The sequence below is a fragment of the Anolis carolinensis genome, chromosome 2 (assembly GCF_035594765.1).
Source record: "Anolis carolinensis isolate JA03-04 chromosome 2, rAnoCar3.1.pri, whole genome shotgun sequence".
Taxonomy (NCBI): Eukaryota; Metazoa; Chordata; class Lepidosauria; order Squamata; family Dactyloidae; genus Anolis; species Anolis carolinensis.
Window position 1 is genome coordinate 36,120,964 of NC_085842.1, and position 27,536 is coordinate 36,148,499.

Sequence of the window (27,536 nt, forward strand, 5' to 3'; positions counted from 1 at the left end):
ATTGCAGTACAAAGGGGGACTCTTTAAGGTTTATCATTACAGTGAGGTAGTATTGCTAAAGAAAGAGCAACTGTATTAAGGTCACTTACTGAACTTCATGACTGAGCAAAGTGAAACTTAAGGTCACTTACCATATCTATTCCATTTCAACAAACTGAGTTCTGTTTAGGAAGTGATCTCATATAAAAGCTGCTGTTCAACACTGATATGACTATAAAAAGTAACCATAAGGCCTGCTCTTAAAATACTATTTAAGATTTTTTTGTTGGGAACTCTTCCATATCCCATCAAAATCTGACCACCTTTACCAAGAATTTGCATTTTCCTAACATATTCAGTTTACAATTGTGTTGCTTTAATATCCCAATAATCCATACAAATTATATTGAATTGGCAATTGGTTTTCTACTTGAGATTTCACTTATAAAATTTCCTAAGTTAATAGATTTTGATTTGTTTCTTGCAAGATGGAATTTGGTAAATTGATTTAAAGATTTTTTAAATCACATACTTGAAGAACCAGTATTTCCTTTTTTTATGTCTGTCATACTATTTCCTCTCCAAGAACAGCAGCATCGTTTTTTTCCTATTTTAACAAGACTAACAACAGCTATATATTATTATCTTACTATATCCATCCTCTTAGGGTTTTTTTTATCATAATGCAACCTGACCTCATAATTGTGTCAAGCACTGTATTTACAATCCAGTAACACCTTTTTGGCAGTTTGTAAGGGCCACAGGATTTGTGGAGGCAATACCAAGTCAGGTATTTTACAGACTGCCTATACATTTTAGAAATAAAAATTAGGATTATAAAGTGGGGGCTGAAGTACAATATCTGTATTTTTGCTATGCTTCTCTTTGCCATAGCTCTCCGAAATAGCTATAAAACAAACACTCTGAACCCATCGAGTCACATTTAGCTCAATGAGCTTAGTTTCAATGAAGTTTATTCAGAATTGCAGGAACAATGGAGCGTTTTCGGAAATAATAGATTTATTCCACTGGTTACAATGGGAACAGAAGAGTATTAGCCCAGCACTGCAAACTTAAGCGAGTTCTAATTCTGTGATCAATGGAAAAAACAAATATTGTGTAGGGGTTGGATCAGGGTAGATTACTTTTTGGATCCCTTCCATCTGCAAACCCATAGAAAGCCATTATAACAATATCTAAGAAACTAGAGATGATGTGGCATATCTAATTAAATTTTCTTAATCAGAATCCCCCCTCCCCCACCCTCCCCAGGAACAGGACTAAAACCAAGACACCAAGGATTTTTATTGTTGTTAAGCTGTTGGGTTAATTATCCTAACCACCCTAGCCAAGTCTGGCAAGTAATGTCTTTCACAAAGCAGAGTAAAGGGAAGATATCCCAATGAAAACTAAATAGCTGGTCAATTGCTTCTTGGTGGACTCTACAGAGATGGGTCAGACATTTCCCCTATAAAACTAAGAATGATGGATTTATTTGAGGCTTTTATGTGAAAAGAATAACAGACTGGAAGGCTGCCATTTGCTTTACTCAGGAAGCTGAATTTGAGAAGTATGAAACATCTTAGGAACCTTTCTTTCCCTCTAGAATTAATACTAATAAAATGAGGTGGGAGATAATAAACTTTAATATATTATTTATCAAGTACTTTGGAGAAAAGACAGGATGCAGCTAACAAAAACAAAAACTGAAATGGGAACAATTGTGTTTGGCTGCATTTGGCAGCATACACACTTATTTTCAACTTGTACCTCTGCAAATAAAGCAAACAGCAAGCTTTTTCTGACCGCATTGAAGGAAAAAAATAAAATACAGGCCAGTATTGAGACAGATGTAGCATATACCAATATCATAGGTAATATAATGGGACAATGGGTGAAGGTAAATAGAAGTATTGATGTTTCTTAAACAACAATGGCAACTTTAAAAAAACCCCTTGTTGTTTTGGGAAAGTTATTGTTTTATGTATTATCGAAGGCTTTTGTTTTTTTATGTTCAGTCCCTCTGCTGGAAAATAACTCATATCTGCAGAAAGACAACATAAGATCCAAAAGCGTATTTAGTTCACACAATCAGATTCCCTCCCGCTCTGCTCTGGGCCCCAAAGGGGTGGTTTTTAAAAAATTCAAAGCCTCCAATATTTTAAGTTGGATATTGAATGGTATGTGTGCCAAGTTTGGTCAAGATGTATTAAGCCATGGAAGAACCTTTGTGGCACAAACCAACCAACCTACATAATACTTTGACATCTATCTATCTATTTTAGAAAACGCATAACCAGCATTGCTGCCCAGGTACTCTGGATTTTCCCTCCATCTGATTAACAATGGCATGAATGAGAAGAGTGGGGCTCTTGCCTACTGGTTCCTCATACTGTTTAGGCATGGAGAAGAAAGGCGTAGAAAGGCAAGCTCCTCCCAAATTTAGGAATCTGACTCTTATGGACCCAAAATTATGGAGGAATATCATTAACAAATGTTTTCCTCAGGTGTACTTTCCAATGTACTGATCCACACACTGCACTTATGGAGATGTGATGAAGTTATGCTTCTCCTCCATACAATTGTTAATTGCTGGGAGATGTTGCTAAAATAGGTCTTATGTCATAGAGAAATACAGCTGCACAGTGCCTTTTAGCTCATTTGAACAATGTGAGATCATGGGGTAGAATAAATTCAAGGCCATGCAAGTCAGTTTTTCTTTATATTTTGCAAGTAAATGTTGGAGAATTGAGTGAAACCATTGAAAATATACAGAAGATGGAATTTAAAGTGAAACGGCGCCAGAAGCTTTGTAAGTATACAACCTATCTTAAAACATGTTTAACAAACCAAAAATCAGTAAACAACAAGCTGGAAAATGACTCCTATCCAAGAATGGATTGGGACACTATCGAACCACAAGTAGCTATCAATAGAAACACATAAACTCATTCGAAGACTCGTATTTAGCACTATTGTCTCCAAGTTCATATCATGAATTACAACTATCACTAAAAAATAGTTACTCAGGGTTTTTTTTTAAACTGAATATATAACTCCATGGGAGATAGGGTGTAGAGAAGAGAGATTTCCACAAATTGCAGTTACTGAATATACTCATGCATAAGCCAACTTCATGTATAAGTAGAGGACAGGTTTTGAACCAAAATTATGGATGTTGACATTACCAATGGATAAACTGGTTTTCTCTTATTCATGGAAGATAAAACCAAAGCCACTGTCATTTTCTTGCCAGGTAGTTAGGAAGGTCAAAAGAGCTGCCATGGTGGAGATAATGGGGTGGGGTGGGTTTGTCAGTGCTTTTTAAAGGTTCTTATGTGATGGACTAAGCTCTTGCTAAGAGAAGGACATTATTCCTTTTCTGGTAAGAGTTAAGGACCAGCACACACACCGATCCACAGATAAATTAACTGAGTTTTTTGGGGCTGATTTTTGATTAACACTTTTAGATTTATACATGTGTACATACAGTAAGTTAGTTGGATTGTTCATATCAGTAAGTGTATTGATTGTAATGAAATATCTAAGGGAAAATGTGTTCTGGTTACAATTCTGCATTATCTGTAATTCAAAGATGTGCCTTTAGTGGAGATGAGGTTAAAGCATGGCCCATGGGCCACGAGTCACTCAACACCTTCCTGCAATTCCCTGAATTTAAAATAATTGCTGAAACTGGTGTCATGATTTGCTGCTTTAATTTGGTGGCCAACTGCTAAATGTACAAACACTGGGCAATTGTCTAATATAGTCAATTACCCTGCCAATTACCAGTCAAGCAAAACCTTGGTTTCCTAAGTGTTTCTCCAGTAATTTGGAATATACTTATTTTAATTTACTGCTTCTGTTGCCACTGCTATTGTTTGTATTGCTCTACCAAACCAAGTTAATTTAAAGTTCATGGTTTCCCATGTTGACGTAAAATTAAAAATTATGCTGTAATTAATTACATTTTCTCTATAACGAATTTAATTCATCCCTTAATGCATTAATTTTAATTCTAAATGAACTGTAATTAATACAACCAATACTGAATGCCTTAAAAACAAATAATCCTTTCAAGTAATTCCTAGTGGGTGGGAGGAATTTGTTACTTAATGTTGAGAAATTATCGTAATAGAATTATAATTTTGTAACGATGGCAGGCGTATGTTTACCCACTTTTACATGTTTGTACTTGCTTTATATCCGTTTTTGTCAATTTGATATAACCCCAACCTTACTAAGCTCCATCTAATTTCTACTATGGACATACTCCATTCGAAAGTATAGATGTAAAATCAGCCCTGGCTCTTGGGAAGTTACTCAACCATGCCTTAAAAATAACACATTTTCTCTCGATACATATACAGTAGAGTCTCACTTATCCAACATAAACGGGCCGGCAGAACGTTGGATAAGCGAATATGTTGGATAATAAGGAGAGATTAAGAAAAAGCCTATTAAACATCAAAATAGGTTATGATTTTACAAATTAAGCGCCAAAACATCATGTTATACAACAAATTTGACAGAAAAAGTAGTTCATTACACATTAATGCTATGTAGTAATTACTGTATTTACAAATTTAGCACCAAAATATCACGATATATTGAAAATATTGACTACAAAAATGCGTTGGATAATCCAGAACGTTGGATAAGTGAGACTCTACTGTAGTATGGAAATATAACTCTGTTTGTAGCCTGTACCACTTCTTTCCATTTGGCAATCTTGAGGGGGAACCTTCCATATTGTTTTCTTGAAAAGGTTTGTTCAGAGGTTTGCCTTTGGCTTCTTCTGAGGTTGAGAGTGTGTAACATACTCAAAGTCATGCAATGAGTTTTCTGGCCAAGTGAGGATTTCAACCGTGGTCTCTAGTTTTGAGTCTACTAATCTACACCGATTTGATTTATTTATAGAAAAATTATTTTTGACATTATACAATTATTGCACAGTGGCTCCATTTTAATTATCATGGCCACATCCAAAGATTCCATAATTTGGTGAGGCACTAGAGCAGTGGTTCTTAACCTGTGGGTCTCCAGATGTTTTGGCCTTCAACTCCCTAACAGCTGGAAAACTGGCTGGGATTTCTGGGAGTTGTAGGTCAAAACACCTGAGGACCACAGGTTGAGTATCACTGCACTAGAGCGTTTTGGCAGAGAATATTTATATATACTGTACATAAAAGCGAATATAGGTATGCATGTTTGTTTGTTCTCCAAAGGCTCCTACATGGCTTGATAGACCTGGACTAAATGTGATAACATATCTTTCATTGTCCAACTTAAAATATGTTTCAAATATGGTCCCTCTTGGAGCCAGGGTTCCAAAAACAAATAAATATGTGCAGTACTTAGATGCAATCATTTAGATACAAAAGCTACTTCAGAGGGAGAGAAGACAAATGGAAGAAGGCTCGAGCATCAAAACAGGGACACTTTAGGAAACCCTTACAAAACGCCAGAGGGTTGCCATGGGCCTCTTAGTAGCAGACAAAATGGCATCCTCTAGAAAAGTGATTCTTAAGCTGTGGGTCCCCAGATGTTTTGGCCTTCAATTCCCAGAAATCCTAACAGCTGGTAAACTGGCTGGGAGTCGAAGATCAAAACACCTAGGGACCCACAGGCTGAGAACTACTTCTCTAGAAAAAGCCCAACAAGAGGTCAAAAACAAAGCTCTGAAGACCACAATTGGGACAAACACTCAATAAGGAAGGAAACAATTAAGCTAATATTAATATTTTGGAAGGTGTGTGTGCATGTGTGTGTGTCTGCATCTTGTTCTGAGGCTGAGAGTGCGTGACTTCCAAGAAAAGGCTGGATCTGGTACCATGAGCCTAAAATCGAAAAGATAACAAAGAGTATTTCTAATAAATAGCATTGCTGGGCAATGTTGCGTATATAATCTAGTATCTTATAAAACATCAAATTGCAGGTTTCCACAGGATGCAGCCAAGGCAGTCAAAGCTGTTGTCAAAGTACTATAATTGTATAGTGTGAGAGACTAAAGAAAATCTTTTCAAGTACATATTTAAATGCTGCCACATTAAATTATGTATTTAAGCATGTTTTCAGCAGCTTGAACTCTAGTACCTCTGCTGTAATATTGCAAGAAGTAAGAAACATTTGGAATTTTCAATTTGCTTAATACTGTTTTAATTCCAACTTTTCCTTTTTAAAACCATATGTATGTTTACTGTCATTCTCTAGTTTGTAAGCTGACTTGAGTCCCAGTTTGGGGAAAAGGTGAGGTATAAAGAGATTGATATATTTGTTAAATTTGTATCCTATCTTTCTCCCCAGAAAAGTACTTAAAGTGGATATCTGTACACTGGTCACAGTCATTGAGAAGTGCAGTTTGGGGCATTTCCTATAGGTATTTTAAAAGATCAAATTCCTTCTAATATAAGATAAATTCCTTCTAGTATAAGCTAACCTTTGCTCCTCTATAAAGACTACTTAGTTTTATTCTGCTTTGAGAAGGTATTATTGCTAAAGTTGTGTGCTTTCAAATCATTTCTTATTTATGACAACCTTAAGGAGAGCATATCATGGAACTTTCTTGACAAGACTGGATCGAGGCTGAGAGAACGTGACTTGACCAAGGGCAACCAGTGGGTTTCCATGACTGATCAAGGATTAAAATTCTGGTTTCCAGAGTTGCAGATCAATGCTTAAGCTACTATACTACTTTGACTCTCTTTGAGAGGGTATATTGTTCTCCTTTTCCCATCTTACATTCTTGGAAATTGTTAACATGGCTTATCAATCTTCTTTTCTTTAGAGCACTCATTTTCCAGCTGTATTCTAAAGAACCCCGAGGTTTCTTGGAAGTTTATTAAACTTCTTTAATGAGAAGATCAGTAATTGATGACAAGCTTCCCTGAAACTAGCTTGTTCTTCATTATCGATCTTCAGTGGTAATATGCAGCAGCAGGGGAGGCCTGGAAAAGATTCTGGATAGAACCTCAGTTTACCAAAGACCTAATAACCCTTAGAGTATTTGCCATGATATAGTATTACAGAAGGCATTGATTCGAAATAAGGGTGGAGGAGGGCGAGTTCTTCCCAATTTAGGTGCATCTACTCTGTAGAATTGATGCAGTTTGACACAACTGTAACTGCCAATGGCTCAATGCTATAGAATCATGGGTGTTGTAATTTTACAAAGCCTTCAGCCTTCTCTGCCAACACCTCATCAAACTGCAGTTCCCATGATTGTATAGCACTGGACCATGGCAGCTAAAGTGGTGTCAAACTGCATTAATTCCACAATGCAGGTGCATCCTTGTTTAAAAGATTACCTATTTACTCCTACATTAAAAGCAAAATTTCAAATTAGTTCCCAATAAGACAATGGAGACAGCAAGATTTTGGCTCCATGAAACTCCCTATCCCCCAAACTTGCTGGTTTCATCTCCAACACGTTTTCCCAGATCTTGTTAGCAAAGGCTCAGAAATGATTAATTTCTGTCATGGGATTCTTTTGAGGAGGAACAACATGTATAATAAGAGAAACATGAACAAAAAGGATGCTCTCTGTATGCTTTCCCATCTAGCCCTCATTTTTCTCAGTATTTCCACTTGTATTAAAAAGTCCACTCTGACTCAGATAATCCAGAAAAGGTACCTAAAGCCCGAGGAAAGCTTCACTGTGGCCCTTTAGGCCTAGGCTCAAGAGAGTTTTCTAGGAGAGAAACACCTGAATGTGGAAAGCTTAAAACAATAATTTTAGACATCATTCTAAATGTAGGCAGTCCAAATAAGCTTCTCAGTAGAGGACCTGCACTTCTGTTTTTAAAATCGTCCTTCTAATTGTATACCCTCAAACATTTCAGAGATTAACGCTGGGACACATATGGCCAAAGAACAAAAGGGGGTTATCAAGATGGCAAAAGGTATTCATGAGGAAGAACAAACTGAACAGAGGGTAAAGGGCAAGATTCTTCCCCCTGTCCTCCGTTCCCCTCTGCTGAGCTGAGCGCAAAGTCTTGCATTTTCTACTCAGGCCCATCTACACTGCCATTTAATGCAGTTTGAAGGAGCATTATATGGTCAGTATAGACTGTTTTGCCTCTGGTGGCAAAGTGTGTTAAAGTGCTGAGCTGCTGAACTTGCGGACCAAAAGGTGCCAGGTTCAAATCCTGGGAGCGGAATGAGCACCCGCTGTTAGCCCCAGCTCCTGCCAACCTAGCAGTTCGAAAACATGCAAATGTGAGTAGATCAATAGGTACCGCTCCGGCGGGAAGGTAACAGCACTCCTTGCAGTCATGCCGGCCACATGACCTTGGAGGTGTCTACGGATAACACTGGCTCTTCGGCTTAGAAATGGAGATGAGCACCAACCCCCACAGTTGGTCACGACTGGACTTAACGTCAGGGGAAAACCTTTACCTTTAACCTATAGACTCATATAAAGCAGTTCAATGAAGTTAAACTGTACTACACTGCACTATGATTCTATGTTTCTATGATTCTATACATGGCAGTGTAGATCTCAGTTTGCAGAAGTGCAAGTGAACCAAGAACAGAGAAAACTGCCGGACAGAGAAAGAAAGAGGAACAGGGTCTTTAAAAAAGTGAAATGATATAGGCTATATTGGAGCTCTCTCTGCTAAACTGGAATGGTTGGAGAGTATGTGATGGTGTCCAGTATGTCAATATTCTTACATAATGGCTCCTAGGAATCAGAAGCTATAGAGGCCACATTTAGGACTACAACTTCCAGCATCCCCTCACTTATATGACTGTAGTATTCTGAATATGCTGTAAAGGGAATTTGAAGCTCACTCATTTCCTCTTACACTCATACAAGCACATATACATGCTAGCAGCTGCTAAACATCGTGTTTGTGAGAAGAGGGATGAGGACTGGGGGGTAAACATGTCCTTCTAAGACAGAACAGTTGAAAATAAGATTTAAGGGTCTGCCAAGCAAAAGCCATATTAATTGGTTTTTTGAACATTCTGAACACACTGTTGTTGCCTGTAAACAGCAGCTTACCTTGGGTTGGATTGAGAAAGAGGGTTCATTTCTTTTTGATAGTGACACCCTTGGTTGACAGGCTGTGGAAGACACAAGAAACCAGAAAGAAAATTGTTTATTTCATACCCAGCTTAAAACCATTCTTAACTATTCACTGTAATCAACAAACACAACTCTTCCAAAATTACCTCAGTATGAAAGAGATACAAAATTTTAAATTGTACAGAAAACAAGGTGGAGGGGAGATTTTATTTAAAAGAGAGCCCAACATATTTTGGCCATGAACAACTTGCATGGCTTTCTTCAGAAGTTAGAAAGTTATAATACATATATGTCTTCAAGTTACTGGTTGACTTATGGCAGCCCCATGAATTTTATCAGGCAAGGAATACTCAGAAGTAGCTTTCTCAGTTCCTTCCTCTGAAAATACAAATTTCACCAGTAATTATAACAGAAATTAGGAAGACTACAACAAATGCCTTATATTACCTCACTGTAATCGTATAAACCATATTCCTAAGTATATGTGTTATTTGATCACCTCTGATCATTTATCTTCTTTCTTCTGCTTCCATTGCAAGTTCTACTATTTCCATACAAAAAGGAAAATTAATTTCAAGCATATATAAATGCTTCTTGGCAGGGGCTGGACTGGATGGCCCACGAGGTCTCTGCCAACTCTATGAAGAGGAGTGTAGTGTCTAGATCCAGGGAAGTCATGCTCCCCCTCTATTCTGCCTTAGTCAGACCACACCTGGAATCACATTGTGTCCAATTCTGGGCACCACAATTTAAGTGAGATGTTGACAAGCTGGAATGTGTCCAGAGGAGGGCTACTAAAATGATCAAGGGTCTGGAGAACAAGCTCTATGAGAAGCGGCTTAAAGAGCTGGTCATGTTTAGCCTGCAGAAGAGAAGGATGAGAGGAGGCATGATGGCTAAGTAGAAACATGTGAGAGGAAGTCATAGGGAGGAGGGTGCAGGCTTGTTTTCTGCTGCTTTGTAGACTAGGATATGGAACAATGGCTTCAAACTACAGGAAAGAAGATTCCACCTAAACATTAGGAAGAACTTCCTAACTGTGAGAGCTGTACAGCAGTGGAACTCTCTGCCCCAGAGTGTGGTGGAGATGCCTTCTTTGGAGACTTTTAAACAAAGGCTAGATGGCCATCTGTTGGGAGTGCTTTGAATGCGATTTTCCTGCTTCTTGGAAAGGGGTTGGACTGGATGGCACACAAGGTCTCTTCCAACTCTAGGATTCTATGATTCTAGTTTTTATTGTATGTGTATGTATGTGTATGTGTATGTGTGTGTGCATATATGTATGTATATGTGTGTGTATACACACACACACACACACACACACACACACACACATACATACACACACACACTCAGTAAAGTTTGGAAAGAATTAATTAATTTGGAAAGAATGCAATGTTTATATTTTAAGATTTAAAAAGTTCCTTCAAAGAACTTAGTACACTAGATAGCTAAGCGGAGAGCAATATGCAATTCTGAAAATGATTATGTTCCTTTTGGACTGACAGTCTGGAGCAGATGCTAAACAATAGTTACTACATTTTGGCTCTTGGTAAACTATCATTAGCTGTAAAGTACAGTTTTTGGTATATTATTTTATCATTACAGGAGAGCATTTGAATTACTAGTTGGCTACAATAATTCTTTATAGATGAAATATCCCCAGGTGTTTAATGTTATAAACAGGACATTTTCTGATCAATTTAAATACACACACACACACAGAGAAAAATCTTGATCTACGAAGAGAAAAGAGAACAACAATAAAAAAATTTATAAGCAAGTTGTTGAGTATTTCAGAACACAAGGTTATTTGACATCATTTTAAAAAGAGAGCGATGGGGAAAGAAAAAGAAAATTCTTAAAATTAGTCCAGAAGAAGTCTGCAGTTAAAGTCAGCCTCAAAAGGGAGGCTGTGCAGACTGCATCAGGTATTGTTGGTATTATCCTAAATGACGCAACAGAGAATCATGTTGTGCATCAAGACTGAAGATGCTAAGTCTAATACTGGGCATGGGTCAAAGTGCAAGGACGCTATTCCCTTTTGTAATCGGGTATGTGTATAAGCCTGAGAATTATTCCAGAATGTACAAAGCTTCTAAACTGAAACTTACAGCAAAGATAAATGATAGATGAACAGCAGCCTTCTGGTGGTGCTGTTGCTACAGACTACACCAAGGGACAAAAAGGTTATGTAAAATTAGCCAATATCTAGAACAAAAAAGCATGCTTTCTAGTGAGAAGCTGTCCATATTCTATAAGGGAAAATTAATAGAGATTTGATGAGCAAGTAAGACTGGGGGAAAGTATGATTAGTTGGAACAAGACCAGATTTTATCATTTCTCAAAAGAAAAGAATGCACCAAATTCATTTTTTCCCAGGATTATCAAGACAAGGAAACTTTAAAATCAGTCCTTTCATTTTAAAACACAAGTATTAGGTTTGTATCATTGCAGCAGACAAAAAGAGAAATTATGTCAGGGCACAGCCGCTTTGCTTCACTTGCATAAAAATATCATTCTTATGAAGGGTCCAATTTTCATCAGTCCTGGAGCTGTGGGTGGTAAAACAGTTCTGAAAGGTACTGCCAGTGAAAATGTGCCTCATCTAATGAGAAATTCAAGATGCCTGAACATCAGGATGGAAGAGCTTATAATATCAGCATTTAAAAAGGAAATATACCTTACATCTTTACATGGGCCAAGAAATTTTCAGATGAAAGAGCACTTTGAATTCATTCCACCGAGTGCAATCTGATAGGCCACACATTAGTACCCACAGAATGTCTAGCCCTTGTGATCGAAGTAGACAATTGGAAAATCTTACAATAGTCAGAAATAAATGTATTATATTTTCAAGTGTCATGATCTCTTTGCCAGTCTTATAATGGCTCACTAGTGTTGAACATCAAGAATCAGCAATATCGAGCCTTTTATCATTTCTCATGTGACTGATAATGAGAGGGCACAGACTGTTATTCCTTGAATTTGTTTGAATATTTTTGGTAACATTTGGGCATCAACAGTATTCCTGGATTTCAGGTTTTTATTTATTTATTTACAGTATTTATATTCTGCCCTTCTCACCCCGAAGGGGACTCAGGGCGGGTCACATTACACATATAAGGCAAACATTCAATGCCTTGACATAGAACAAAGACAAAGACAAACACAGGCTCTGAGCTGGCCTCGAACTCATGACCTCTTGGTCAGAGTGATTGGTCTCAGCTGGCTGCAGCTGGCTGCTCACCAGCTTGTGCCACAGCCCGGGTTTTGCGAGATGTTTGTCCTGATCCAGCTGAGGAGATCTGCATATTGTCTATTTCAATTCTCACCTTCACCCTCCCCCAAAAGCAGCTTTCTCTACCTTGTTTTTGTTATGATATCTTTAACTGCCAATGTCCCTTCCCTCAATTATCAATCTCATTCCTTCAAGTCTAATTCTGCATTCTGTATGATATATTTTGCATACAAATTCAGTGAGTAGGATGATAAAATGCAGTCTTATCTGACCTTTGCTCATTGAAAACCATTCAGTTTCTCCATATTGTGGTCTGACAGTGACTTCTTGGACAAACATAGGTTGCATATCAGGACTATCATGTTGCATTATGTTCCATTAGACAAAGTATATTTGCAATATGATCTCTAGTGCTCCTTTCTTTTATGTATATAGCATAAGCATTTGGTATTTCTCATTCCTTTATACTTTGAACATCCTTTTGCTTATATGGGACATCAGGCAATGTTTACTAAAATCTCTGGTGTCCCCTTATTCCACATTGTCTGGACCATTGTTTTACTTTCTCTTTGCTGGCAGATCTTGTTAGAATTTGTATGGATTCTGTTTTTAAAGCTTGAAATAGCTTTATTAGTATGCCATTTATTTCTTTATTGGTATGTCAGGAATAGAGAAATGATTGACTTAATGTTCTGCTTTAGCTTTACTCTATTTTTTCACACCAGTAGTCTATATTTTGTTTCCCAACCTGCACCTGGTTTTGTTTTTTCACAGAGACCAGAGTTTCTCCCATCTTTTGCTACCATTTACAGAGTCTATTTAACTTCTATATGGGCCATCAGGTGATGCCCGCATATATAGTTATTGGTTCAGTTTCCTGAAGAATGTGTTTCCAGTAAACAAACTGTTGGCCACATAGCATCCAATAAATTACTCTCCTGCTTCACTTCTTGATCCTACAACAGATTCTCTGACGTGTAATTCTATTCTGTTTCCAACTTTAGCATTCCAACTGTCGGTTATTATCAGTATGTACTGTTTTGTTGTGTGATCAATTTGCTCCTGGACATTAGAGTGGAAATATGATTTTAAAAACAACAACAGTATTTCTGAAAAATGCGGCCAAGAGCCTAGAATGATGTAGTGAATTACCAATAATATTATAAGTCATTTTACAGCATCCTTCTAACCATACAGAACTGTTTAAATATTGTGGCATGACATTTCATTTTCTGTCTTCTTCGGTTGCTTGGGTACACCTCCCTTCTATTTTCAGAAGTTGAAACATCTTGCCACAGTTTTTAAATGGGTTTATTATTAATCACAATACAATGAAGCAAAATCTACAGTGTGAATACATTGCTTCCCACGTGACTGCACAATATCTGTAGGCAGTGATGAAGCTGAGTCCCACACTTCCTCCAGTACAAGTCCTATGCGGGGCTAATGGTTTCTCCCTAGAATAGAGTAGGGCTGGTGGGATCCATAAAATCTGGCTCTCCAAGAGTACATCCATGAACACTGTAACAAACAAAACTGTATTAGACATTTGTATTATCTTCATATATTATCAATCTGCAAATGGTCGCAGAAGAGGAATGGCTGGGAATTACAGGGCAGTGTTCTGTCCTGTATTCTACCTTCCTCTACCATTTCTTTCTTTTACCTAGTATGAAGGTATTGTGGCCATTCCCCCCACATTATTACAATCCAAGATATACCAACATAATCAGAAGCCTCATAATCAGGTAAATTGACAGGAGAAATGGAAAATTGGGGGGGGGGGGGAGGGGAGATGTACTATATTGTTCTCAATTTTCAGCCTTCTGCAAATTTTAGACCTTAACTTTCAGAGACTCCAACCAGCAGGGCTAGTAGTAAGGTATATGGTGAACTGAAGTCTAAAACATCTGGAAGACCAAAAGTTGAGAATCAGTTTTATCCAATTTCTTTTTGCTCTCAGCTATCTCTTCCGCTCTCTCCTCTCTTTTCCTGATCTTTTTGCTTTCTACTTCCTCCAGCAATGGCCAGAACTTTCCAATTTTTAAAAATGTTGCTTTGCGAAGGGGGGGGGGGGGGAGTCCGGTTTGACTAAGGGCCCCTTAGCTGTAGATATCTTTGGACATCTGATTTACCATTTGAAACCAACTTGAAGCCTGAAGTGAATTTTATGAACAAGACCAGAACCTCTTCATGAAAGAAGAGTGTCAATAGCCATTCTCTACCTAGATGTGATAGGGTCAGATGAGTCCCTTGGTGATATAAATATAATATTAATAATAATAATAATAATAATAATAATAATAATAATAATAATAATAATAATAATAAATATATCAGACATCTTAATGAATTTGAGACCTGGCTCTGAGCATAAGGTTTTTCAACAACTTTGCAAATGCAATTTGGGGAAACTTTTGATTCAGCAGCTCTACACTCTTAAAATGTATAAATTGACAGCAACAGGCATTCATGCTGGCCGCTTTAGAAAAAAATAATGGAGTCAAGCTAGCATCTTAGCCCTGAAGGAAGACTTTTTTCGGAAAGGACAACATTAGAAAGACTGTCTGTCAGCCATGTTTTCTCCTGTGGCCTTCTGAAAAAGCAAAGATTTTCAGTTGTCAGTGATGGCAACTTGACAGCGCATAATATATACACTCTTATTTCAAACTAAAACAAAACAGCTAGGATTGCAGAGTAGCCAGAGTCAAAAACAGCTGAATGACAGCTTAAATAGTTCATGTGTTCGAAACCTGATTAAAACCTCTGAGGGGAGAAACCCAATCCTAATGAAAGCTGTTTTCTGTCTCCAAATTTTTGTAGAGTAGCAGCTATAAAGCACTCATCACTAATTGCAGCTATATCTACTTACACTTTCAAATGACTGAATCTTTGTATCATAATACATTACATAATAACAGATATACAGTACATTAAATTACACTTAGGTTAAAAAAAAGAAAAGAAAAAAGAAATGCATACAAAGGATGGGTGATACCTGGCTTGACAACAGTACATGTGAAAGGGATCTAGGAGTCTTAGTATATGACAAGTTGAACATGAGCCAACAGTGTGATGCAGCAGCTAAAAAGATGATGTGAATCTATCAGACCTATCAGCCTCCTTAACATTATCAGTAAAATTTATGCTAGACACCTAAAAGGGAAACTGCAAGATTGGATGGAGCAAGAAGGCATTTTAGCCGATGAACAAGCTGGATTTAGGGAAGGACGGTCTAAGGTGGACCATTGCCTAGTGCTCCAGCATTAGATAGAAAAATACACTACCAATAACTCTGCATCCCTGTATGTAGCTTTTATAGACTTCAAGGCTGCCTTTGATTCTATTTCTAGGGCCAAATTATGGGGAAAATTAGAAAGCACCTCAATCGACAGATGGCTTCTCCATCTTATTCGCCAGCTCCATGAAGGGGCCTCACTCAAAATAAGATGTAACCCTCAAGGCCACCTCACTAATGCAGTCAGAACAGAGAAAGGGGTTAAACAAGGCTGCATATTAACCCCATTATTATTCAACCTTTACATCAATTCTATGGTCAACCAATTGCATAACATGGACTTTCACCCTCCAAAACTTGCAGGGAGACATATCTCCACCCTACTGTATGCAGACGATGCAGCACTGATTTCAAGAACTCCAATAGGCCTCAAAAGAGCTTTGAAAGCATTAGTACAATATTGTAGGGATGAACAGTTACAACTCAACTATCAGAAAACAAAAATCATGGTGTTTGTTAAAAGACCTAAGCTCCACCACTAGACTATAGATGGAAACAAAATTGAGCAGGTCCCCTGTTTCAAATATTTGGGAGTAGTCTTCCACTCTTCCGGCAGCAGAAAAGCACATGGAGGCTATGTGGCAGAGAATGCACAAAGGAGTTCGTCTGCCATACTAAAATATCTGAGGTCAAAAGGGGGGCACTTTATACCAGCGGCACTCAAACTTTTTGAAGCCAAGTCAATGGCCCAACTCTTTATGGGGCCCAAATAGGACCATTTTCTGACTTTGCCCCACTGGAGACTGTCCAATCCAAATTCTTAAGATCCGCCCTACAGGTGCCAAGGTGTGTCTCCAATGCCATCCTTCGTCTGGAGACTGGCTTCCTGAGAGTTGAGGCCAGGGTGTGGATGGTAATATTGAATTACTGGCTCAGACTATCCCTCGCACCCCTGGGCCTTGCACCACTCTCTATGAAGGACAACTTTCAATCTAGTTGGCAAAAGGAGATACTACACAAACTTGCATCTCTAGGTCTATCCCCAAAAATACTAACTAGCATGGGATATGACCAGGCCAAAGCCCAGATCAAACAACGTATAACAGACATTGAATGCCAAATAGATCTGTCTAATGCCCCTTCCTTTATCACCAGTGGAGACAGTAGGGGCTCTACCTCCCCTATGGAATATTTCACTAAGCTGGAGATAGCCAACCATCGAAGAGCCTTCACCTTGGCTCAATGCCATGTGCTTCCATCTGCAGTACTGGAAGGTCGTTACCAGAAGACCCCATACTCTGAGAGGCTATGTCCCTGTGACTCAGGTCACATAGAAACAACAGAACATGTGCTTCTGCAGTGCCTGTTTTATAGAGACATTCGTTCGCGTCTCATTACGCCATGGACAACTAAATACCCAGGACGCTCTGGACAATTTTATGTAACTTTACTGCTCTCAGATACCATCTCGGCTGTGACATACAACGTTGCCAAGTTCTGCACGGCTGCAATTAAAATTCGGCAGACGATGATTGAGAGCCAAAAGACTTAAGCATCTCCTACAGAGTATAGATGGGGAATCAGAAATAGACTGATAATTATAGTTCTAGACTGTTACGGTTACTCCCCCCCTCCCCCTGGTGTCATCCCCACTCCCTCCCTTGAGACTGCCCCAGAGGATCCTGTGGGATTAGTTGGGCTTCAATAGTTACTTGTATGTGGTCTTTAGCCTAGATTTTAAATTGGTAAATAATTCAATTTTATAATGGTTTTTTAATTTTTTATTATAATTTTATTATTATTAATGAAGTCTGACATGGATGTACAGAACTGGGTACCCCTGTTACGAGCTGGTCATTGACCATAATAAAAGTTTCTACTCTGATGTGAATCTAGCCTGCATCAGTAGAAGTGCAATGTCTAGATTAGGGCTTCTTAAACTTGTTGCTATCGCAACACTTTTTAATCTGAGTTTTTTTTTATGTGACCAAGGTATATAGGTATATAAAAAGGTATACAAGTCAAACATTTATTGATAATAAACCGTAAAGAAATTCATTTTAAGGTAAACATACAATTTTTACCATTTATTAAAGATGAAAGCAATTTGCATACTAATGAGATGGATGTGCTTGATTATTTTGACATAAAGAATTAAATCTTAGCTGAATATTTGATACTGTACAATGTAGAACATCTTCAACATTTTCATGTCATGCTGGCTTGCTTGATTTGTAGCCTCAGGTGGCAGCTGAAGCATTTGATCCATGTAGTTGCTAACAGATTCATGTAAACGTATAAATCAGCTTCTAGAGGACAAGGTACTGTACACCCATTTTGTGACTCCCATATTCAGTTAGGGGATCCCAAATGGGGTCTAGTTCTGGTTACCACAATTCAAAAAGAATACGAACAAGCTTGAATGTGTCCAGGAGATTAAAGACTGGAGACCAAGCCCTCTGAGGAAAGACTGATGGAGCTGGGTATGTTTAGCTTGGAGAAAAGAAAAGAAAAGAAAAGAAAAGGGACATGACAGTCAATTTTTGCCTTCTTCTAGGCTGAGAGAACAGTGGGTTTCCATGGCCAAGTGGGGATTTGAACTTTGGTCATAGTCCCATGCTTGAACCACTAACCTTTCTGGCTAGACAGGATTATTATTACTGTGAGAATAAAGTAGGTAGGAAGGCTATGTACTCAACATGGAGGACGAGTGGCAGCATTTAACTAAAAATTGTAATAATATGTACAGTTGTACATTTTACATATAGCTGATTTCACCAAGAGACAGAATAAAACAAAGTTGAATGTTGAGTAAGGAGTTAAAATGATTTCTTGGAAGCCATGATCAAAAGGAGTGTCTTACAAGTTAAATACTGCAGAACATGTATGGTAATAAAGCCAACAGCTTGAGCCATTTCCTGGATGCACATTTTGGTGGGTAAAGCACGATTTAAGTTCTGTGTGACGTGTTTAGGAACACAGCATAAAAATCAAGCCATTTACTGATAGAGAGTAGTAAGGCAGTATTCACGGTCCAATGTCTGATAAAAGTTTTCTACAAAAAAACCCCAGGTAATATAAATGGTTATTTTGTAAATAATCAGATTTCTAATTGGTTTTTTAAAGGAAGCAAGAGTATATATTACAATAAGTGCTGATCATGCAACTTCCAGAAAAACAGCTATGCCGGGTGCTTAAGTGATTCCAGTAACTTCCATAAAGAAAAGAACAATCAGTATTATAAGGAGCATGATTTGTCATGATTATTGAGCATGCATTCAAAAAAGGTAGGAATTATTTCTGCTGGCCATTAAAAAGTATGTTTCCACTTCTGTATTACAGTGTAAATGCGTTTATTATATGGAACATTAAGACATTTTAAATTAACAAAAATGGGGTGAGTACTCCCTCCAAATATATAGAATATTTCAGCCTTAGTGTTATTAATCCATTACACTATGTAACACATTTTTGGTTCCTGGGTTCCAAATGTCATTTCCTAATTGGTTCTATGATAAAAATAAGGAAATGTTTATTAAACTGCAAAAACTTTGTTTTTACAGGACATCATGCAGCACGTTTTGCTATAGTTTTACAATGAATATCTCATACAACCTTGTCACATGGCTTCTGAGAACATACCTCATTGTCGGGAGGTGTGGGGAACCTCGCATCACCTGACTCCTTTCCCAGCTGATCCCATGTGGGGAAGCGTGCAGTGCTCTTAGAGCACATGGCTTACCCCCATTGCTCGTAATGGCAACATGGGAAGCCTCCTGTGTTGCCATGGTGGTTCCACCCTCCTTCACCCACGGAGCCATCTGATGGGAGCTGGCGGGTTCTGTGGGTGACCTGGGCAAAATTGCCGCATGCCGCCGATTTTAGCCCCATGTGAAGAGTTCCTTCGAGTCTCAACCAATTCAACACAGTTTGTGGCAGCCACAAAAACCAAGTTTCTGGAGTAAACAACTACCTTCAAAGTAAATACCACACAATTAAACAGAAAATAACACTTTCAAACAAGGGACAGTTTTTTTTCCAAATTTTGTTATATAGTGTTGTCTGAGCAACATTTGTGGTGTTTTTTTTTTTTTTTGTCAGGAGTGATTCAACATTGAGAATTCTGGTGCTCAGTTTATTTGCCTATGAAGTGAATACACATTAAGGCTGGAATCCTCAATGGAGGAAGCACCAAAACTTGATAGTAGAGCACCTGCCTGGTATGGTTTGACTTTGTCTCAGAACACAGTGGTGATTATTTCACTTCCAGCTTTCCTCATCAGCCTCTTAATCCGCATTCCACTCACTTTTTGACCTTTCAGTTTAATTTATGTCTTCTTGGTTCAAAATGACTGGATACTGAAGATTCTTTACCAAGACACTGGAGACTGACTGCCAAAGTAGTGGACTAAATGAGCAAATAGTCCATAGTCCAAGCATGCGGATACTGGCTAGGAAGTCGTTCTTCAAATGAAACATTTTAGTTACTTCTTCAGTTATGGGGTCATTAACTCACTAAATAGTGGAATACTGGCACCATAGTAACAATGTGATTCATGATGTTAGAAAATGTTGACCATTTCCGCTACCTTGGCAGGCACCTCTCCACAAAAGTCAACATTGTTACTGAAATAAAACACCACCTGAGCTCTGTGAGTGCAGCATTTTTCCAAATGAAGCAGAGAGTGTTTGAGGATCTGGATATCTGTAGGGATACTAAGGTGCTTGTTTATAAAGCTATTGTTCTCCCAACTCTGTTATACATCTGTGGAATGTGGACCACCTACAGATGTCACAATCAACTCCTGGAACAATTCCATCAGCGTTGCCTCCGAAAAATCCTGCAAATCTCTTGGGAAGACAGGTGGACGAATGTCAGCGTGCTGGAAGAAGCAAAGACCACCAGCATTGAAGCGATGCTCCTACGCCATCAACTCTGCTGGATTGGCCATGCTGTCCAAATGCCCGATCACATCTCCCAAAGCAGTTACAACACTCCCAACTCAAGAATGGAAAACAGAATATTGATGGACAGGAAGAGATTTAAAGATGGTCTTAAAGCTAACCTTAAAAACTGTGGCATAGACCTGCCCTTGAACACCCTAGCTGGAGGTCAGCTGTGACCAGTAGTGCTGTGTAATTTGAAGAGGCATGAATGGAGGGCGAAAGGGGGAAATGTGCCAAGAGGAAGGCGCATCAAGCCAATCCTGACCAAGACTGCATTCCATCTGGAAACCAATGTCCCCAATGTGGAAGAACATGTGGGTCAAGAATAGGGCTCTATCTACGTACCTACCGCCAGGACACTGCATTTGGAAGACAATCATACTCAGACAATGAGGGGTTGCCTAAGAAGATGCATAATGGTGTGTTTTGAAAGTTGAAGTGAGTAGAAAGGCAGAAGAAAGAATGCAACAATCAGGTAGGAGGAGTGGACAGTGGAACTGAACTAAGAGACTGATGAGGAAATTTTGAGGTTTCCCATTATGAATGCTGAAGCAGTGGCATGTTCTTTTTGTGGATGGGGAGCTGAAATATTAACATATGCAAAATCATGTTGCACAGTTGCTGTGCAAATAAACATGATAATTGCCATGCTATCACTATTATTACATGACTGGGGTAGATTTAGAATCCATGCATCATTTGATTTATTTTTCTTCCATGAGTAATGTGGTTTACTGCTGCAACCAAAGATGTCATAAGAGGTGTTCTTATGTTGTCCTTTTTTGCATTCATGTTCTTATTAATTTGAGTCATTTCTGTCCTCTGATTGTTGAGATTCAGACAAAGACTGTGCTTGTGAAGGAAATTTTTTATATTGCCATATGGCTCATCATCACCACTACAATTATATGCAAAGGGATGGATTTTGGATACTCTCAGACTCTGCTGTCCAAGTTTATTCTGGAAAATAACATGAGTGGCATTTTTGAATAGTGATGCATTTCGTTGTTTCATCTGAGTACATGGTAAAAGGGTGTTTAATAAATGTTCTCTTGGCATGCCTTTTTGTGTAATAATTTATTTTTTGAATGTAATTTACAGAAATGTCAAAAGCTGTTTTTAATAGCAATTTTTTTACTGAAAATAAAAGTAGTTTCTTTTATATAAAAAGTGTTTTGAGGTTTTTGTGTTTGTGTATGTGTGTGTGTTTGCAATCCTCTGCCTTTTACTCAATGACAGTCTCTTTAAACCACTGCTTTTTCAAAAACAGAACAGCACTATTTTTTTAAAAGAATGGATAAGCAGCATTTTAAGTGTATTTTTTCAAGTATTAAAATATTTCTGTGCATTATTCTTGGATAATAATAATAATAATAATGATAACAACAACAACTTTATTTTTATACCCTGCCCCATCTCCCCAAAGGGACTCGGGGCGGCTTACATGGGGCCTGGCCCGATAAAACAAACAAATAACAGTAACAAAGCAATAAAACAATTATCCCAGTAAATCCCAGTGGATATCATTGTAAGCACAGCATTAACTACTTTTGGGGTCTTGAACCTATACTTTTCTAAGGTTTGTGTTGCTCTAAGACCTGCTGAACATGGGAGGACTTTTGGATAAATATGCTATGCATTTTGTATATCTTAATATACCAAAAGAGTTGTCTCATTATATTCTGACAATAACTTTGACCTGTTATTTGGACATGTCCATCTTCAGTGCTGGGAGGCAATGAAACCAAACCAAAGCAACTCCATGGCTGCCTCAACTGTGATCAAAATATACAATAGCTTTGGGATCTATCCCCTCTATGTATCTTTAAAGTATCAACATTAAAGAGCTCTGTATTTCATGGGATGATACAAAGCAATGTGAGCTTTATTACTTCTAACAATGACAACTGCTGAGGGCATTTTGATACAGCTCATGGAATGCAGTTTTTATCTTCAGGTCATTTTCCTTCATGCTAGTCAAACTGTTGTTTTGAGCAGATTTCAAAAAAACCTAGGAGCGCATGTTCTTTGCCATGACACAGCCGCTGCAAGAGATTTGTTAGAAGTTAAAAAAAACAACAACCTGAATAGCCTGTCTAGGTAGGGTAAATGCCTATCTTTGAATATAGGAACAAAGAGAATCATGCCTGGATGTATTGGATTTTTCAGAAATGCTTTTTCCAAGTTGCATTTATATACAGATACTGCCAAACAGCATTTGCTGAAAGCAAAGCAAATATATCACTGCAGTCAGTCACAGCTATGCTAAAGAATGAATAACATTCGACCTGATGGATAGACAAGTTATGCAGGAAGCATATTGGGCCACTTTAGGATTTGTATTTTTCCAATCCCTGTAACAGTTTAGAAACACTTGCTTAAAGAACATGAAAGTTCTCTACATGAGCTCAGAATTTCCCTAGGAAACCTTTCGACAATGTATGAAGCGAAACTCACCGCTGGGAGACATGAATTCCAGGTTGTTGTATCGTCACTGCTTGTGCTGATGCTGATATTACAATTGCCGATTTGAGAGGCACTCAACCCATGTGAAAGTCGATTATCTTCCAGCTCTTCATTTTGTTGCCTTTTCATACTAGCCAACATTTGAAGTTCAGAGGCACTCATATTGCTTGACTGGTAGTTCCTCCAGTCATATTCCTAAGAAATACATTGAAAGGAAAGATTGGCATGGCGTAGAAGATAATAAAGGACAGAGTATACTATGGGCACAAACATCAACATATCCAGTAGACATCTCCTCCTGCGGAAGAAGTCACTGCCGGTTCTGTAATATTTTATATTGATGGTGGCATTTTTCCAGGCAAGGAAAAAGCTGTTTTTTCCCCATTGATACTCAGTTTCTCCCTCTGATAGTTTGCCAAGGCATTTGGTTTTGCCTCGGTAGCCAAAGCAGACAGGGGTCAGGAAAAAATACCTTTCGCAGTGTGGCAGCTAGAACTCACAGCAAAAGGAATGTCTAATTGCCATTTTTAAAGAAGCTTCTCCCCACCACAGCATCCTCTTTACTGGCTTTCCACCCCCTCCCCAGCAATCTTTTAAATGGCTTTCCCCATTATCTCAGCTTGGAGTGTATAGTTTATAACTCAGCACTTTAAATTGTGCTTGGGAATAGACTGACAGCCAATGGAGCTGTTGTAGCAGGGGCATTATATGGTCTTCATTACACTGCCAGTTGCAGGGTGTTCAGTTCTCCTCCTAGAAAAGGCAGCCCCTGTTGCCCACTCCTTTTGTTATGAGGAAAGATTCTTATGTTGATACCGCACATCAGGTTTTATTGTAGTACCATGTAATAAAATAAGCTACAGAAGCTAAAACTGATCCCACAAAGCTGGGCAAGATAATTGAACATCTGATTTGGGTAGGTTTCAACAGCAATATTAATTTATTCAGAAACCAGATGATTTATCCTCAAAAAGCTTTCCAAATGGTTATAGAAGGTTTCCAACGACAGCAGGGTATTTGCCAGGATAAATGTTTATAACCCCTGTACTTCCAGCAAAGGACTGTGTCTTTTCCATAGTCTCTACCACAGTAGTTCTCAACCTAGGGTCCCCAGATGTTTTTGGCCTTCAACTCCCAGAAATCCTAACAACTGGTAAACTGGCTGTGATTTCTGGGAGTTTTGGGCCAAAAACATCTGGGGACTCCAGGTTGATAACTAACTACTGCTCTACCATCAAGTTGTGTTTTAATGCATGTGCAGTGAGCTTCATACTGAGTCTTATGACTCTTGGCTTGAGCTTTCTGTGCAAGAGAGAAAACTAAGGTTCTGCAGTTCCAGAAGGGTGTTCAGTTGTAATTGTGCTGATAGCTTATGTCCCCAGTGGGACTTTGTTAGGATAACTAAATTTTGCTGGCTGAGATCATTTATACTAAGTTCACAGTGAAGGGACCAGCTTTTTTGCTGGGGTGGATTTTGGGTATTTGATGGGTTTTTGAATGGGTCCTCATACTGCCAAAGAAAATGCTGTAAAACCAAAATTGCTCCAGAAACTGCCTAGCCATGACAAACTATCCTCACTATTTGCTGAGGTAAAGATAAAAATGAAGATTATGTCCTACACCATGAACTGGGCTAGTGAAAGCCTTCATTGCCAAGGAATCCAAAGCACCAAAATGGCCCAGTCAGGGATGGTGTCAGGCAGCAGGTATACCAAGATCCCTTCACTTTTTTGAACCAAACAAAGGTATAAGCCTTCATTGTCTATGCCAGAAAGAAAAGATTCTTAAAGATAATTCCTATTAGTTTCTAGTACGTCCTACCAAAAGTTCTGAAGTAGCTGAACTAGGCTAGACTGGCTCGAATCTCTGAGAGTCACTATCAGTAAGGATAGAAAATACTGTGCAACTTGAAGTACTCTTATTCAATATAAAATACATTCCAATGATACACTATAAGATCAGAGAACATACACAGTATTGGACTTGTAATATAAAGCTTTTGTTTGTCTAGTACAACATACTAGATACGTAAACATATGTGTTGGTTTGTATACCAAATGGGGATATTATTTAATGGGATCAAAATAAAGATCATAGTAAAATTTAGAACAAGTTTTGTCAAGCACTTGATATTTGATCTCCTAAATTGTGGGTGCTCCAACACAAACATTGAAATCATATCAGTGAGGAATTCAGGCAACACTGGGTAAACTTCCTGGTATAATAAGATTTTTATTATTTAGCAATTAAAATATTTCTAACTCCAGATCAAAAGATTTCAGGGTACGGTACCTCAGACAAAAGTCTTTGTGTTTTTGGCACCTTTGTGGTTTATTATAAGGTAAATAGCATAGCTAACATGTTTCGTCATTTTATATTAGTTAAAGAAATTTTATGATCATTAAGGAAAATATAGTAATACTTTTCAAAAGGTATTATTTGCCAATTGCAGACTTTTAGGCCAATTATTCAGAAACACCAGGATTCTAGTGATAACCTAGGGATCTTGCAGAGCTTACATCAATACAATTAACAAAATTATTCAAATTTATTTCCAGATTGTTTTTTAAAAATATTTAAGACTCAGATTCACTGCATATGAAGTTGAAATGATAGCAGTATCATAGCATTTCTACATTATGGGTATTTTAACTATCTCACATTCTTAAAATGAACTCAAAATAATCTTCTTTCAAGTTCATTAGAGAATTCATGACTACTTGTCCATGTTGCTTTGACAGTTATTTACAAACTATTTAATCCTCATAAATATTTTAGATCTGCTTCCAATATCTATATCTATAAGCACATGAAGATTCAAGATGACATTTGAAAACAAAACAAGAATATTCAAATTTACAAATGTTTAGTAGTACTGCTACACAATAAAATAACTGCATCTTGCCACAAACTAGAACAACCCAACAGTGCTATGAGGCACACATTTGAGATTTTAGAAAATGACAGTCGACTTTATAAGAAGCAAGGATCTGGGATTTAAATGCACATGATTTGCGCATCTGTGCAGGAGATCCTGAGCATATTTTTATTTAATAACCTTTTTGGATCTGCAATTGATTGAATCTACGGATGAAGAACCCACAGATATGAAGGGCTTACTATATTTACCATTTTCAGTGTTTTAACCAATTGTCTATCACACTGAAGCCCTGGTGGTCCGAGATGCAATAAAATATGAAATAAATAATACTAAATGCAGTTGTTTATCAGCAGATTAAACTAGAAGAACATAATCTATGCTAATATTAGTTTATGCATTATGTCTACTGTCTTTTATAGTGGTGTTAGCATTAGAGCACACAGCACTTGGCAATTAAATACATCCAAGAGACTTTGCTCATAGAGAGTTTTATGCAGATCAGAATGCTCTTCTCCACATGTAAGGAACTCATGATAACACCTGTCACAGAGCATTTGACCTGATATTAAAGCTCCCATAAAAAAGCACAATACGTGTGGATTCTACAGATAACAACTTGTATTTAAAACCCTGGGTTATACCCATTCCTCACGATGCAGGGAAATATTCATTCCTCTTCCAGAAGCTGTGATCCCACTAGGACGCATCAATAATCAGGGCAATGTGTTGGACTGCACAAGGCCAAATTATGGCTTTTTCTCTCCTCCAGAACACCATGGCTTATTAGAGTTGATAGCCAATTGTTATTTCCTGGCAGCAAAATCTTGAAAAGGGTTTTTGAAAATGAAATTGCTGCCTCCCCCGAAATGCTTGAACAACAACGGCTCAAACAGCAGTCTTCAATGCATGTAGGGTTTCTTTGTGTGCATTCTGTTTATTATTCATTTATTGCCTGGATTTCAAAATTAATCATAACATTCTAGGTTCCTTTTCATACATTGAAAAAGACAGTTCCCAAGTCTCCCCTGGACAATATTGAAAAACATGCATTTTTGTTTGGATGTATAATTTATATTTTTCAAATGGGTACATATTTAAGCCTTTCTCAGTTTTTCCTGGTCTCCATTTGAAAATTCAAATAAGCCTGCCCTGTTCCATTTACCTAGCCTAAGATTCAATTATTAAAGTTATTGAAATCACAGTTCCTTACTTCTACTTCCACAAAGCTTGGATTGTAATGTTCTTTGATGTATAGAACATTTGGAACCAATAATTAGTGTTCCTTTATATTCTAAAGAAGAGTAGGTTGAAGGAACTGCGGGATGTGGCTAGTGGGGGGGCTGTGAAATCCCTTATGTGTTCTCTGCTCTTAAAAAGCCCAAAAGCCAACTCATACTGTGAGTCCCTTTCATCCAAAATAGCAATGTGCATTCAAGACTTTTAATCATAATATTGAACTTTAAACAATGAGTATTCACTCAAAAAGGGGGGAAATATGTGCAGATTTGCCAAGCTGCATTCTACTGTGAATTGTAGTGGCCAAGGAATAATTGCAACAATGATTTAGAAGAGAAGAAGCCAAGGTAATGGCAAATCATTCAAGACATTCATTTGCTTCACATTTAATTGTGTATCTTAAAACCTTCTGCTTTATATTTTGCAACACGCATAACCAAGCCAGAGTTTTATGCAGTACTTCTTCTACAGAAGATCTAGACGTAAATGATGTTACATTTTCTTTTAAAACCTAGAA

General features: G+C 38.0%; 1 protein-coding gene across 16 annotated transcripts in view; it reads right to left on the reverse strand.

Moving 5' to 3' along the window:
- cfap20dc (CFAP20 domain containing) overlaps positions 1–27,536 on the reverse strand; it is a 294,908-nt gene that overhangs the window by 46,110 nt on the left and 221,262 nt on the right. For 15 of the 16 annotated variants that reach the window (XM_062969646.1, XM_008105414.3, XM_008105415.3 and 12 more), the window contains 2 exons: positions 22,894–23,097; positions 8,987–9,048 (listed from right to left, as the gene is read on the reverse strand). In XM_062969646.1, the coding sequence (XP_062825716.1) occupies positions 8,987–9,048; positions 22,894–23,097 (266 nt within the window). Of the gene's footprint in view, positions 1–8,986; positions 9,049–22,893; positions 23,098–27,536 lie in introns of those variants that run through there. The other variant, XM_062969651.1, reaches the window with a different exon arrangement.